The sequence below is a fragment of the Acomys minous genome (assembly GCF_964271855.1).
Source record: "Acomys minous genome assembly, chromosome: 2".
In the NCBI taxonomy this organism is placed as follows: Eukaryota; Metazoa; Chordata; class Mammalia; order Rodentia; family Muridae; genus Acomys; species Acomys minous.
The window spans coordinates 2663998-2676545 of record NC_140484.1 but is presented as its reverse complement, the minus strand read 5'-3'; the positions used below and the strand labels follow the sequence as shown (position 1 = coordinate 2676545).

The following is a 12548-nucleotide window of genomic DNA, read 5'->3' as shown; positions in this document are numbered from 1 at the left end:
TAGACCCCCTTAGAACGTTAATTAGAATGGAAGGAGAGATGAAAGAAATGCCCACGGGACATAATAAATTAGCCCCTTATGCAAATTACCCATTCATTTCCACCCAGCTAGTTGAGTCTCTAAATTACAGGAAGTGGTTAGCTTCTTTAACAAAAAAAAAAACACATGAAAGATTAAGTTTTGATTTTTGTTGGTTTTTTTTAACCTGAGGGCTGGGAGGGCTTAAAGCAACACATAATTTCTTTCCTTATCATAAATTCTGAATAGGGTCAAGAGGTGAAAATCAACATTGCAGCCACTGCTGCCAGGACTCTGTCAGCTAACCCTTGCTCCGAATCAGAGGCCAGCTCCGCCCTAGCCGGAGTCCAAAGTCCTGCTGCAGTGCCCACCCTCCTCCAAGAGAGCCAGAAGGGACCAGAGGCCGAGGCAGGTCAAGGACAACTGAAAGGAGGAAGGAAAACGCCATGGTCTGGAGAGCTTCAACTGGCAACTTCAAAACAAGCACACACCTAATTTTGCCTGTCATCATTGTCCTCGACAATTTATGTCCCACTGTCCCTCAAATTTATGAAGCTCTCAGCTTTCTTATCAATAAAATAATAGAGCTGGACTAGAGTGACCTCCAAAAGTCCTGCCCGGACGCCTCTGTCCATCCCTGTCCCTCAGACAAACTCGACCCTTGTGGTGGTTTCACTTGTTTCACTGTAACCCTACAGAATCTGTGTTTTGCCTATCAACCCACTTCCGGTTCCATTTTCTCTTTCCTACTCTCATTTCCCTCTTTCCCTTTCCTTATATTCTCCATCATCGTCTCTGTATACATTTATCTAATTGACTAAATCACAGTTTATAACATGTATGTGTACACACACACACACACAAACACACGTGTGTGTGTCAAGACCAACAGTTTCTTTGGTATGAGGAAAATGTTAGAATCAAAGAGGGCAAGGCCGATGAAAGTTTATGATTGAACACACAGACTCTTTAAGAGCGAGCCCAGGTCTGTTAAAGGCCAACTTGATACCTTCTCACCGTCCATGGCCTCCAGGAAAGGTGGATGCTGGCCCGAGCTCCCCAGCTCCTCAGCGGTTAAGCCAGCAGGTTCCTAACCCTGGACTATAGCACTCCTTGAACGGAAAAAAAAAAATCTGCTCAATTTGGTACCTTCTCTCAGAATCCAGAAATGTGTTTCAGACAACAACAACAACAACAACAAAAACCCCACAAGGTTTGGGATGTCCTTTGGAAAGAACAAATTTCAACAGAAAAAAAAAGCGACGACAGAAAGAAATACTTCAGGAGACTAAGGAGAAGGAATGAGGGCAGACATATTGGCTATAAATAATTCTATGCCTTGTTACAATCTTCAGCTCATGCAATTACCTGTCACTCAGATGCTTTATCCCCTTTCTAAAGCAGGACCTGCAGCGCTCTATGCAAACTACCCGACTGTCCCCACCTTGCTGGCCTTCACTAGGGCACCTAGGCCTCTGCCGTGAGGACTCGGACACCTTGATGTCCTAATGCTTTATTCAGAAAGCTTATCGAGGCTCACATTTAACGTAAATAACATGACGTCACCTGCGGGACACCGCCGGTGACACAGACAGACAGCTTCCTCAAGGCATCAGGCAGGTAATGAGCAAGTAGGTAAAAACTAAAACAAAACAAAACAAAAAAAAGCATGTACATGTTTTTACACAAGTGTTTACTTGTTCAAAGACCCTAAAAGGCTTCTGTTAGTAGACTTCCTTAGGTTGGCTATCTTTTCTATCTGAAGCTGCTTGTAATTTGACATTGTTAATACTATAAAAAAAGTGGCCTGCCTCGGGGGCAGGAAAGAGAGAGAATAAAACCCAAAAGTAGTGGTCTGTGAAAGTGAACCGGGAGTGTACTTAGCGGAGGCGGAAGTCTCTCCCCTGTTTAAGACAGGGCGCAGTGATTCTTCTGCTGCAGGGTGCTGGGAAGATTTATAGGGTGAGGTGGGGGAAACGGGAGTCAGCGAACCTGAGACAAGAAAGCTGACCTCAAGAGTTCTTTTCTGTAGAGGAAGAGCTCCCTCCTGGTGATCAACACACACCCACCACCTGAGCAGAACCTTCTGAGAGGGCTAGCAAGCCGCAGGCATGCCTACCACTGAGAGACAAGGCTGCCTTCCGGAGCCTTTGAGATAGAGACAGAGTTATAACTGATGCCGCTGAGAGTTCAGCACTGCTACCCGGGCCAGTCCCTGGATTAGGGAATATGCTGTATGGAAAAGAAGCCAGGCTCGGAGTCAGAAAGGAGGCTGCAGCTGAAAGGCCCAGCAGTGAGTCCAGAGTGAGGAAGATTTGCCAAGGACTATGCTCACTTAACACTTTACATAAAGCACTCTTAACCCACAAAAATCTATAAAGTAGATGCTGTCACCCCAATTTTATAAGCAAGGTAGTCGAGCTGTGGGTAGAGGCAGGAGTCAGCTGGGCAGGTGTCCCTTCCTCTAGCACTTTTGTGAGGTAAGGGTGGCCCCTGGGCAGAGCCACCTGAGCACTCACAGAGGACTAGACAGTTGTTGTGCCTTGTCTATAACACAGTGGATGAGGCGAGACAGATGGGCCAGGGAATCTGTGGTAAGGTTGAAAGTAGGCACGTGCTGCCAGCACGCCAACAAGGTGCCCGGCCATGGAGAGGGCAGATGATGCTGACAGAAATCAGACCCAAGATGGCCAGTGAAGGCCTACTCAAAGTTCATGTAAAAGACAAGACGGGAACTCAGGGAGCAGACGGGTTGTCTCTCGTCTCCTTGGGGCCTGGAGATTGGTCCTGCTGATGGAGTGAGGGTAGCAGAAGGCGGGGGAGGGGGGGCACCAAAAGTGTATTGTGTAACAAACTGGACACCCAGTAACACCTCCGTGTAAGATGAGAGGCTCAGGGAGAGAGGGTCCAGGGAGGTAACGGGGAGAGACAATGGGAATCCTTTTGGACATGTTACTTCAGCAGTAACAGGGAACAAGGAGATGATCCCATCCACAACTCAGCTGGAAAGACTGTTTCAGAGCCTGGACGATGCAGGAGCGGGAGAGATGGCTCTGAGCCACCCACATAGCAGGGAGCCAAGGTCCCTGGAACAGGTAAGGCATGTCCAGAGCATGCAGCAAAAAGAGGCTGCCTGTCCCCCTACATGGCAGTGCCCTGGCCACCTCAAGCAGAGCGGCCCTGGCCCATCCACTTACCTCTCTGCAAGGGCGTATGTGTACGTGGAGGGCTGGCCTAGAGCTCTAAGAACACCAGCCTGTCAGTCAGCCACCTGTGGCCAATAGAAATGTCTACTCTGGACCAGAACTGCTGCTGGGTGATGAGGAGACACAGAACATAACACGCGGTCGCTGACTTCACTGGGAAAGACAGACACATGAATATCCTCCTGATGGGCCGTGATGAACAGGAATCATAAACGGACGAGCACAGGAAAACAGGGACAGTCCAGTGTGAAGGGCCCGTCTGGGGAGCCCAGCACGACTGTCAGAGATGAAATGTGACCGCAGTCTTGGAACACTCTTAGATGCTTCTGAACCAGCAAGGCCACGAGCAAAGGCCCAAGAGGGCCCCAGACTCGCTGTGTCCTTGTCTCTGCTGGTCCTCAGCCTGAATGCCCTCCCCGAACATCTCTACTTATTAAAACTCCTGTTCACCTCACGAATCCCAACTCAAAGGCCCCCTTTAGACGGCAAAACATCGTCTTCTAAGGATAACCCAGCCATGGAAAGCACAGACTCGTAGCAGCTCTGCCAGTTGGCCCTGAGCCCCCACAAGTCTGGCCTAAGCAACAGCTATGGGTGTGGAGGGGGTTTATAGGGCCCACCACAAACGGTGGGGATTAAGATGCCTTTCAACCTTCTCCAGGCATCGTTCTCGTCTGGAGAGCCAAAAGGGGAAAACAATGGCAGCAGGTTCACCATCCTTCGGTGTTCCGGTCTAGTTATTGCTGTTGATTAAACTTTTGTGACAAAAACAGGAAGCAGATTAGAAGTTAACAGGCAGAGAGCGCTGAGGGAAAGAGAGGAAGTGCCGTACTCTGTGATGGAGCCTGGCTCTCCAGGTGCGCACAGCCCCACCCTCTTCACGTCCCACACCTGCTCCAACTTTCTCTCACACTTGCTCATTTTCTCCTTTGTATGATTCAGACCCTAGACCCTTGGAAATCACATCTGCAGAGTCCACAGTGAAGATACATCCTCCGGCTTAGAGACCAGAGGCTCTGGCAATCAGATTTTCCACAAGTGTAGGACTGCCGACCATCCACTGAAACACTGGCCTGCACCAGCAGCTCCATTCAAGAGAAAACAGTTTCAGATTGTGTTTTATTGCTGTTGTCTTCCTTGGGCCTACCAGGGCACAGGGCCTTTCATCCGGTTAGCAACACAGCTTTGGGTTTGAAAACGCCAACAAAAATGGAAACACACATGTCCTTTTGGGGGCCACGGATGCTTCTGTGTGTACAGACGCACTCCGCCATGTGTGTGTGTAGAGGCCGGAGGTCCATGTTACCTACCTTCCTATAACTCTCTCTACCTTATTTTGTTGAGACCGAGTCTCTCACTGGACCTGAAACTTGTTGGTTGGCCCCTAGGATGTGTCTGTCTCAGCCTGCTGGTCCTCAATTCTGGGGTTACACATGTACACCACTGAGCTGAGCTTTTGTGTGGGTGCTGAGGACCCCAAGTTCGTACAGCAAGCACTCCCACACTGAGCCAGCGTCATGGCCAGACTTCCAAACGTGTCAGTGGGAAGACTCTGCTCTCACTTGTTTTCCATGCATACCTGACATGTCATCCAAACACTGGGTCCTCGATGGCTACTTCGTATGTAGGAGTCAGCTGTCCTGCTGTCCCAGTGTCCTCACAGATGAGCCCAACCCAGACAGACACTCCACGAACTCGGAATCCAGCAGCGAGGGGCTGGTTTATCATCTTGTCTCTCCATTACCCATTGGACAGAGGCCACACTGACTAATGGGGCAAATTCAGTGACTCCAAACCCCTCAAGGCTCCCCTTGGCTTTACCATACGCACTTAAGGAACACAGTCGCTGTCAAAGGTCAAAGCTCTCTGGGGCTATGAACCTAAGCCCAGTGCTCTTGGGATACCAAATGCAAGCTCTAAAGGAAGGCTTCCTGCCTCTGAGGAATTCACTCGGAGTCTTAGGTGCTTGGCAGGGCAGGCCTCACATACTCAGGATCTTGTCTGCTGTGAAAACAGACCTGACTCAGTCCATTTATGCAATAAATGAATAAGAGAAACTTGGCCAGTACAGAAGATTTTTCTGATTACTCATCAAGGGAATTCAGACAGGTCCATGGTACCCCAGAACGGCCTTGCTGTTTATAGGTGGTACAGTAAAGGAATTTTGGAGGTGACCCCAGCCTTCCTTCAGAACCACATACTGGAGAACTGGAGGCGACTTACTCCAATTGCCTCATTATACCAAGGAGAGACGAATGACACAGCAAGGGAGAAGAGTCTGTGCAAAGCTCCACACACAGCTCACAGCCATTCTGAGGTTGAATCAAAATGGCCCGTATTTATAGGGTGGGTCATACCCTTCCAGCCATCAGAAGGAAGTGATGCTCTCACGGCAGGCAGCAGGCAAGAAGCACAAAGGAGGTCAGAGGTCAGGCCCCCGGTACCCACCAGTTACACCCCACCTTACCCCCTCCACAGCTACTTCCTTGAGATCACACCACTCATGCATCTCTCTCTCTCTCTCACTGCTTAAGCCAGAGAAAAACAGTCAAGATTTAGAGTAGAAATTACCAGAAAATTCAAGAGAACATGAAGGTCTCAGATACCAACTTGTAGCCTCACGTGTTGCTACACACACACACACACACACACACACACACACACTCTCTCTCTCTCTCTCTCTCTCTCTCTCTCTCTCTCTCTCTCTCTCTGTCTCCCCCACCCACCCTCTGTGTGTGTGTGTGTGTGTGTGTGAGAGAGAGAGAGAGAGAGAGAGAGAGAGAGAGTGAGAGAGAGAGAGAGAGTGAGAGAGAGTGTGTGTGTGTGTTCCTCTAATCCAAAAGACCAAAGAGAAAATCATGTATGGAAGTGCATCTCAGGCTGCACTTTCTGTCTCCTCAGGCAATTAATTTTTATTCCTTCTCAAGTCTCTGATGGGGTTGAAGACCAGATAGTTTAGTCTTGCAATTAAGCTTAGTTGTTTAGGGGTTAAGATGTTTTTAGGTCTAGATAGATGTTTTAAGTTGATAGAGTTAAGATATGATAGATATTGATTTACATTCAGAATTTTAGACCCACCAAGATAGGAAAGATGTTTTCTTCAAGATTGCCAAATGCAAACAGCTAAAACACTATGAATGTAACATTAATTGCTGGTTGTTCCGTGGTTCTTCTTGCTGCATGTAGTTTATTGTATATGTGTGTAATAATATAAGTGTGTATGTTAAAAAAGAAAATTAATTTTAAAGACAAGGGAAAAAAAGAAGTGCATCTCAAGCTTCGTGTATCCATGGGGACCAGTCCAGGTGGCTCCTGCTAAAATGCAGATTCTGATTAGATAGGTTTGGATGCAACCTGAGATTCCAACATCCACAACTCTGGTCTGTGCCAACAACAGGTCGAAGAAACACAACAAACACTTCACAATCAGGCAACTCTGGCTTTGGATTCTTCTTCTTGCATTTATCAACTCTGTGATCCCAGGCCAGTTTCCCACCATCCCTCGGCCTCAAACTGCTCATCCTTACAGAGTGAGACTTAGATGAGGGGCTGCTGACATAACACTTGGCGTATGGTAAGGGCTCAGTAAATACCAATAGCTGCCCCTGAGGACGGGGATGACAGCTGGCTTGCAGCCAGAGCTACAACAGTGAGAACACAATAGGTGTCCAATGGGTATCTGGCCAGCGAGTGCAGGCACAACACACTAGCACGATACCACTGTGTACACACTCCCTTGGTTCTGTCCTTTTCTCCATACAAGCCCAAGGCATCCAAAATACCAGAACGCTCTCATCGACCAGACATCACCTCACAGAACCAGACCCAACACTACATCATGTTTTACCACTAAGGCATGTGTAATTTTTTTTGTGGTTATACATACTTGAGAAAACGTCCTAACTGTAAATAAATAAAGACAGCATCCATCTGGAATCTGTATTTCATTAAGAGAAATTACTGCCTTGCCTATTGTATGTGGGCTGTCTGAATGCAGATGCTATGGAAAAAAATCTTAATTCTTAAGACTTCAGCTCATTTCCAAACCAAATGCAGAATTGTAAAGAGAGCCCAAACCAGCCAAGGGCAATGAGACTCCATGTTAAAGGGCAATCGGGGCAGAAGCACTGGCTCCCAGAAGCGCACACACTCACTCAGGACAAAACAGGAAAGAGAAGACGTGTGAACGCACGGCAGAATGTCAGCTTTTAAATCAAAGGCAACAAGTTAGTCTACCCACGATTCATCAACAGTTTAAGGTCATCCCCACTGCTCCCTGAAAACAGTGGCTCCAGGAGAGCAGATCCTTTTCCCACAGAGGCACCCTGTAGCGCATGCAGCAGCAAGAATCTGATTGCCACCTACAGACTGGAAGTGGTTTTCCCTTGGCCCAAGAGCTGGCCAATCATATTTTATTTATTTATTTTAATCAACTCAGTCACCTCCCCCAGGCTCTTCCAAACCACCACACCAAATCACTTCATTGAGAACTACTCCTCACTCACATATGCACTGCCAGGCCTCCCACCTCTCCCCACAGTCACCCTACGTCCGATTTCCCAGAAACGCCCCACCACCGCTGCCGTCCTATGCAGCACAAAGCTCAGCAGAAGGCCAGCCAACAGATTCAGGCCGGCAAAGGCATTGGAGTGCAAGTGTAAATCAGCTTACCTGATATGAATGGAACCGCCCGGAATATATCTGACAACCTGCTGTTAACCGGCTCGTATGGAGAATCTTCCAGTAGGTCATTTCCTAGAAACGACAGGAAGATTAGGCTGAGCTCTGGGAAAAAGGGATATATTTCAGCGTTCCACTGCTCGGTCAGAACCCTGATCATGTCATGATTGTGTACCGAAAGACGCTGAAGCTCTCACAGACTTCACACACATGTTTGGGGGATATGGTAATCTCTTTCTTATTCCTCTGCCTCTGTTGTCCTTGGTCTTCCCAGGGTGCCTCACTGGAGCAAACCCAGCCCCAGCTTGCCAGAAAACTCTCCCACTCTTTAGAAAGGAATTGAAATCTGAGAGGAAAGAGCTAGTGACGTCACAAACTTTGCTGGTCTCCGGGAACCAATGAAAGCAAGGTGACCCCAGGAGAGGCCCCTGTTTCTGCTGGCTCCCCCAACCAAGGCAAAGTGGCCTGCCAATAGGACCATCAGCTATTCATAGAACCATCTCTAAAAACAGGTTTTCAGGAACAGACTTTGGAAGTGGCAGCTGACGGTCCAAGCCTCTGTGTTAAAAGTGTTCAGGGACTCTGGGTGAAGAAGGAAGGTACGGAATACACGTGGTCCACTCACAGACTCCCTCAGTCCCACTGGGATGGCAGGTGTGACCTCTCCTTATGTGCTAACCATGGCTGAACCTCGGCAGCTGGTTTAAAACTCAACTAATCTAAGAGGACAAATGGTTTTTCACGCGTGTATCTTTGAACTGGGGGTGAAGACAGAGCAGCGTTCACTGGCTCTGCAATTCTTCTTGATCTCCCGTCATGACGGAAGAAAGGAGGAACGCAAAGCAAGCCTTTGTATGATTACCCGCCAGTGAACGCCTCAGGCCACCTGAGAACTGGGTTCCTTAGGTAGCGTTTGAGGGGGTCCCCCACTCTTATGTTCTGCCTAGGTTTCAGGAAGGTCAATGGGGTCCCAGGGGCGCCCTCACACACACCCCCACTCGTGGATTTTCCAACAACCAGCTCCAACAATACTGCTCAGCTGCAGCAAACACCAGCTGCTGCTGTCTCTAGGGGCCGATGAAAGGTCCTGATTCCGCAGCTGGGAGAAGCAAGGGGAAGATGAGATCAGCCGGCTTAGCCCCAGTACCGACTGGACTGAGCTTGGGATGGAACACCGCCTGGCAGCACGCTGCCGGTGGGGGGCGGTTGGTGCATACCCTGCAGGCTCTGGTACATGCTCCAGTAGATGCGCAGACAATTCTTCTCTTTCTTCATGCCCCGCTTGCAGCGGCAGTTGTACAGAGACTTCTGCTTCAGGGCCTCCATGGCGCTGCGGCACTCATCCTTGGCCTCGAGGCCGGATGTCAGGCTGAAGTTGGTTTCCTTGCCCGCCACGCACTGCCTGAGCGTGCGGTACTTGGTGCTGCAGCTCTGTTCCTTCAGACACTGATCACTGGCTTTCACGCAATCCAGGCGGTCACCACCACTCACCTCAGCCGAAAGCAGCAAATCTACAGGGTGAATGGAAGAACGCTTAAGGGCGGCAGACTAGTGAGAACCCCGCGGGAGAGAGGGGAGCGGATGCGAGCCTGGGGCATGAGAACTCCTCCATCACTGTGAGGGGCGGACTAGGTAGGAAGCTGGTCTACCCCTCTTCCTACCTAAAGAAACCATTTTCCCACCTCTGGAACTCCTGCCATCGCGTCCCTACCTGGCCCAATAAGGAAGGTAGCAACAGCTTCCTCTGGCCGCCTTTGCAGGATTTGCTAAGGATCCGGCGCGGCCCTCAGAGCCCCAAAGCAGAAGCAGTCCTGAACCGCTGGCTACTGCCCTGCCTCCCCGGACACCCGGAGCTAGAGAGTCTCCCAGCCAGCCAGGAGGCACAATGGCCTTCAGCGGAACAGCGCGTTAGGGCGCTTGGCACAAGTCGGACGCTGGGCGACAGGCGGGCGAGCGGCACAGTCTGCCCCGCGGGTGCGCAGAGACCTTATTCCCGGAAAAGTTTTCCATTCCAAGTTTGCTCTCTTCCCGACCCCAGTGGTATTCGACCACACTCCACCTGCCGGAGCGTCTCAGCGAGCTCTTTGCGACTTCCAAGGGGACCAACGCCCCTGGATGAAGGTCTAGGTTTCCTCGGTTCCCCACCAGACTGGTATTATTAGCGTGTTTTGTTCTTTTTTAAACACATCAAAATAAAACCAACCGCGCCGCCACTTCTTCCCAAGCCCAGAGAGTCTTGAACCTTTTCACCCCCTAGCGAACTTCTTCCACCCACATCCACCGCACCCACGCCGCAATTCCGGAGTAGCCACTGCAAAGGACCCCCCCCCCAAAGGCTCTGCGTGAGAAAGCCAGCGGCAGCCTCGACTTACCCAGGAGTGGCAGTGCGAAGTACAGAGTGGCCAGGAACATGGTGCCGGCGCGCAGCTGGTCCCCGCCCCCCCAAAATCCAAAGATACCGCCGCCGCCGGGGTCTCGCGGAGAGAGCTCAGCGTGCTGCGATCCCCGGGCGACCGCGCTCCTCTGGCCACTCAAAGTTCAGCTCCATCCAGGGTAAAAGGAAACTCCCCGTCGCTCTGCCGCCCACCGCCGCCAGCGACTCAGCTTCGGGCGGGCGCGAGGGCGGGAGGCGGACCCGCTTTTAGGGGTTCAGTTCCGACCCAACCTGGAAGGGAGAGCGCGCTTTGAAACAAGAACCCAGAGCGCTTAAAGCCTCCCCCGCTCCCGCCTCTCTCCCCTCCCCCGCTCCCGCCTTGGGGGACTTCTCAGCGCTACCCCCACTCGGGTCGGAGAGCGGGAGGTGGGAGTTCATCTATTAAAGGCTTGTGGGAGCTCTGGACCCCGCGGTTTGGGGGCGCAGGGGGAGGATGAAGAGGTCCGCTAGGGTTCCCAACGTTCAAAGCCCGAGGCTATCCCGCACAACCCAAGAGGCTGAACGCAAGCTAATAAATAAGCATTACTTTCTGAGCAAGCGCCGGAAGCAAGCTGGCGCTGCCGGGAGTCTGAGCCTCGGCAGCCGAAAGCTCTCTTTAACCAACCTCGGCTGGACCGAGACCCTGCTCTGGGAAGTTGGCCGCCCTGCCTGGCTCCCGCCCGACCGCTCGCTGGCTGGATCGCTAGCGTTCCAGCTCCTCTGCCTCCGGCCCTCTTCATCCCGGCCGCCGTTCGCTACCTCCGTCACGGACACCCCCTCTCCCGGACTAGCCTCTCTCTTCAGAGGCAGTCCGGCAAGAGGAAACTGACATCCCGCCCGGAGCGGAAACCTGGCTTCTGCGCCCCTACCCCTGCCAGCCATGCATCCTCGGCTCCTTCCTAGTCGTCGGTGCCTCACACGCACTTGCCCATCGCCCGAACTCTTGTGCATCCACACCACTGCCCCGGAGAGCGAGCTGGCCCGCAGCATCTGCACGCCCCAGCAGGTGCAGCCCCGCACCACTAGCGCCCCCCTGGCCCCAAAGTTGGAGGATGCCAGGAAAAAGGAAAGGGATGGCTGGAGCTGGAGGGGAGGTGGCTATGGGGATGGGTTCTCAAGTGGAATGAGAAAACTCTAAATGCCACCAACCTGGGCCCAGCTGACCCGCGTCCAGCTGCAACGAGTAGCTAGTGTTTATTTGTTTATTTATGTATCCTTTGGAGGGGTTGTCCCTCGCCTCCTTTTTCTCTTTCCGGCCTCACTTTCTCCTCGCTAGGGAAAAAAAAGATGCCATAATCTGCCACAGCTCAGAGGGGCAGAGTTGGCCAGGACGATTTCCGAGCAGACCTCCCCGCCCCTGCTCGATGCCCGTTAGGGATGTCAGCGGTTATTGGAAGCAGTGTGGGAGGGTAGCGTGCCCAGATTGGTTTTGGCTAAAGGATCCGCAGGCTGCTTCTGCTCCGCCCCCCCCCCCCCCCCCGCCCGCTCGGCAGCGCGGCTCCTCTGTGAAGCGCAGGTCCTCTGTCCACCGCCACAGCCGACTTACAGGCTGAGTGGCGGCGGGACCCAAGGCCAACAACGCAGGCAGGCTCAGGACCCGCAGCGCTATGCCGCCGCCGCTGCCACCGTGACTGCACACCCCCACCCCCCTCAGTGCACAAGGGCTCTTTTCTTTAGTGCAACACAGACACCCATCCAGACCCTTCTGAACACTAAATTGGTTTTTTTTTCTTCTCTCCACGTCATTCGCGGCTGTGACTCAAGACTTGGCACGATACAGACTCACTCAGACCTAAGCCCTGAGCGGCTATCCGGGGATGGGCAGCACCGACCACCCTTAGATCCACGCCTGTGCGAGCTCACACACTGCTCTCCTCCAGCTCCCACAGCGAGACAAAGCAAAGTCCCCAGCCCTCTGCACAGAAGTCTAATCAGACCCAGCTTTAGGTAATTTATGAGGTGACCTCCATCTTGACTGTTCCGAGAGTAAATTTCTTAAAAAAAAAAAAAAAACATTTTATAGGCCAAACACATCCATAGCCCTTCACCCCAACTTCAGGGGTCGCTCCATTGATGCTGCTGAGCCCTAGTCTTCGTGATGCCCACTGAGAGATCTAGCTAGAGTTTGTCCGCAGTGGTGGGTGACTAGCTCGAGGCTCCCGGCTTGTAGTGGAGATCTTTTCTATGTCCAAGTTCATCTCTCAGGGAAACCGAGTTTGAATAAAATCTAA

At 51.6% G+C, this 12548-nt stretch overlaps 1 protein-coding gene across 6 annotated transcripts in view; it reads right to left on the bottom strand.

Moving 5' to 3' along the window:
• Positions 1–11585, bottom strand: part of GFRA1 (GDNF family receptor alpha 1) — a 201724-nt gene extending 190139 nt beyond the window's left edge. For 2 of the 6 annotated variants that reach the window (XM_084772568.1, XM_084772573.1), the window contains exons 1-4: positions 11187–11316; positions 10277–10569; positions 9122–9415; positions 7896–7979 (exon numbers count right to left, since the gene is read on the bottom strand). In XM_084772568.1, coding sequence (XP_084628694.1) covers positions 7896–7979; positions 9122–9415; positions 10277–10316 — 418 coding nt within the window. In that variant the 5' untranslated portion in view covers positions 10317–10569; positions 11187–11316. Of the gene's footprint in view, positions 1–7895; positions 7980–9121; positions 9416–10276; positions 10570–10679; positions 10811–10942; positions 11073–11186; positions 11322–11466 lie in introns of those variants that run through there. The other 4 variants (XM_084772570.1, XM_084772571.1, XM_084772569.1 and 1 more) reach the window with 4 other exon arrangements.
• Positions 11586–12548: the final 963 nt, after the last annotated feature.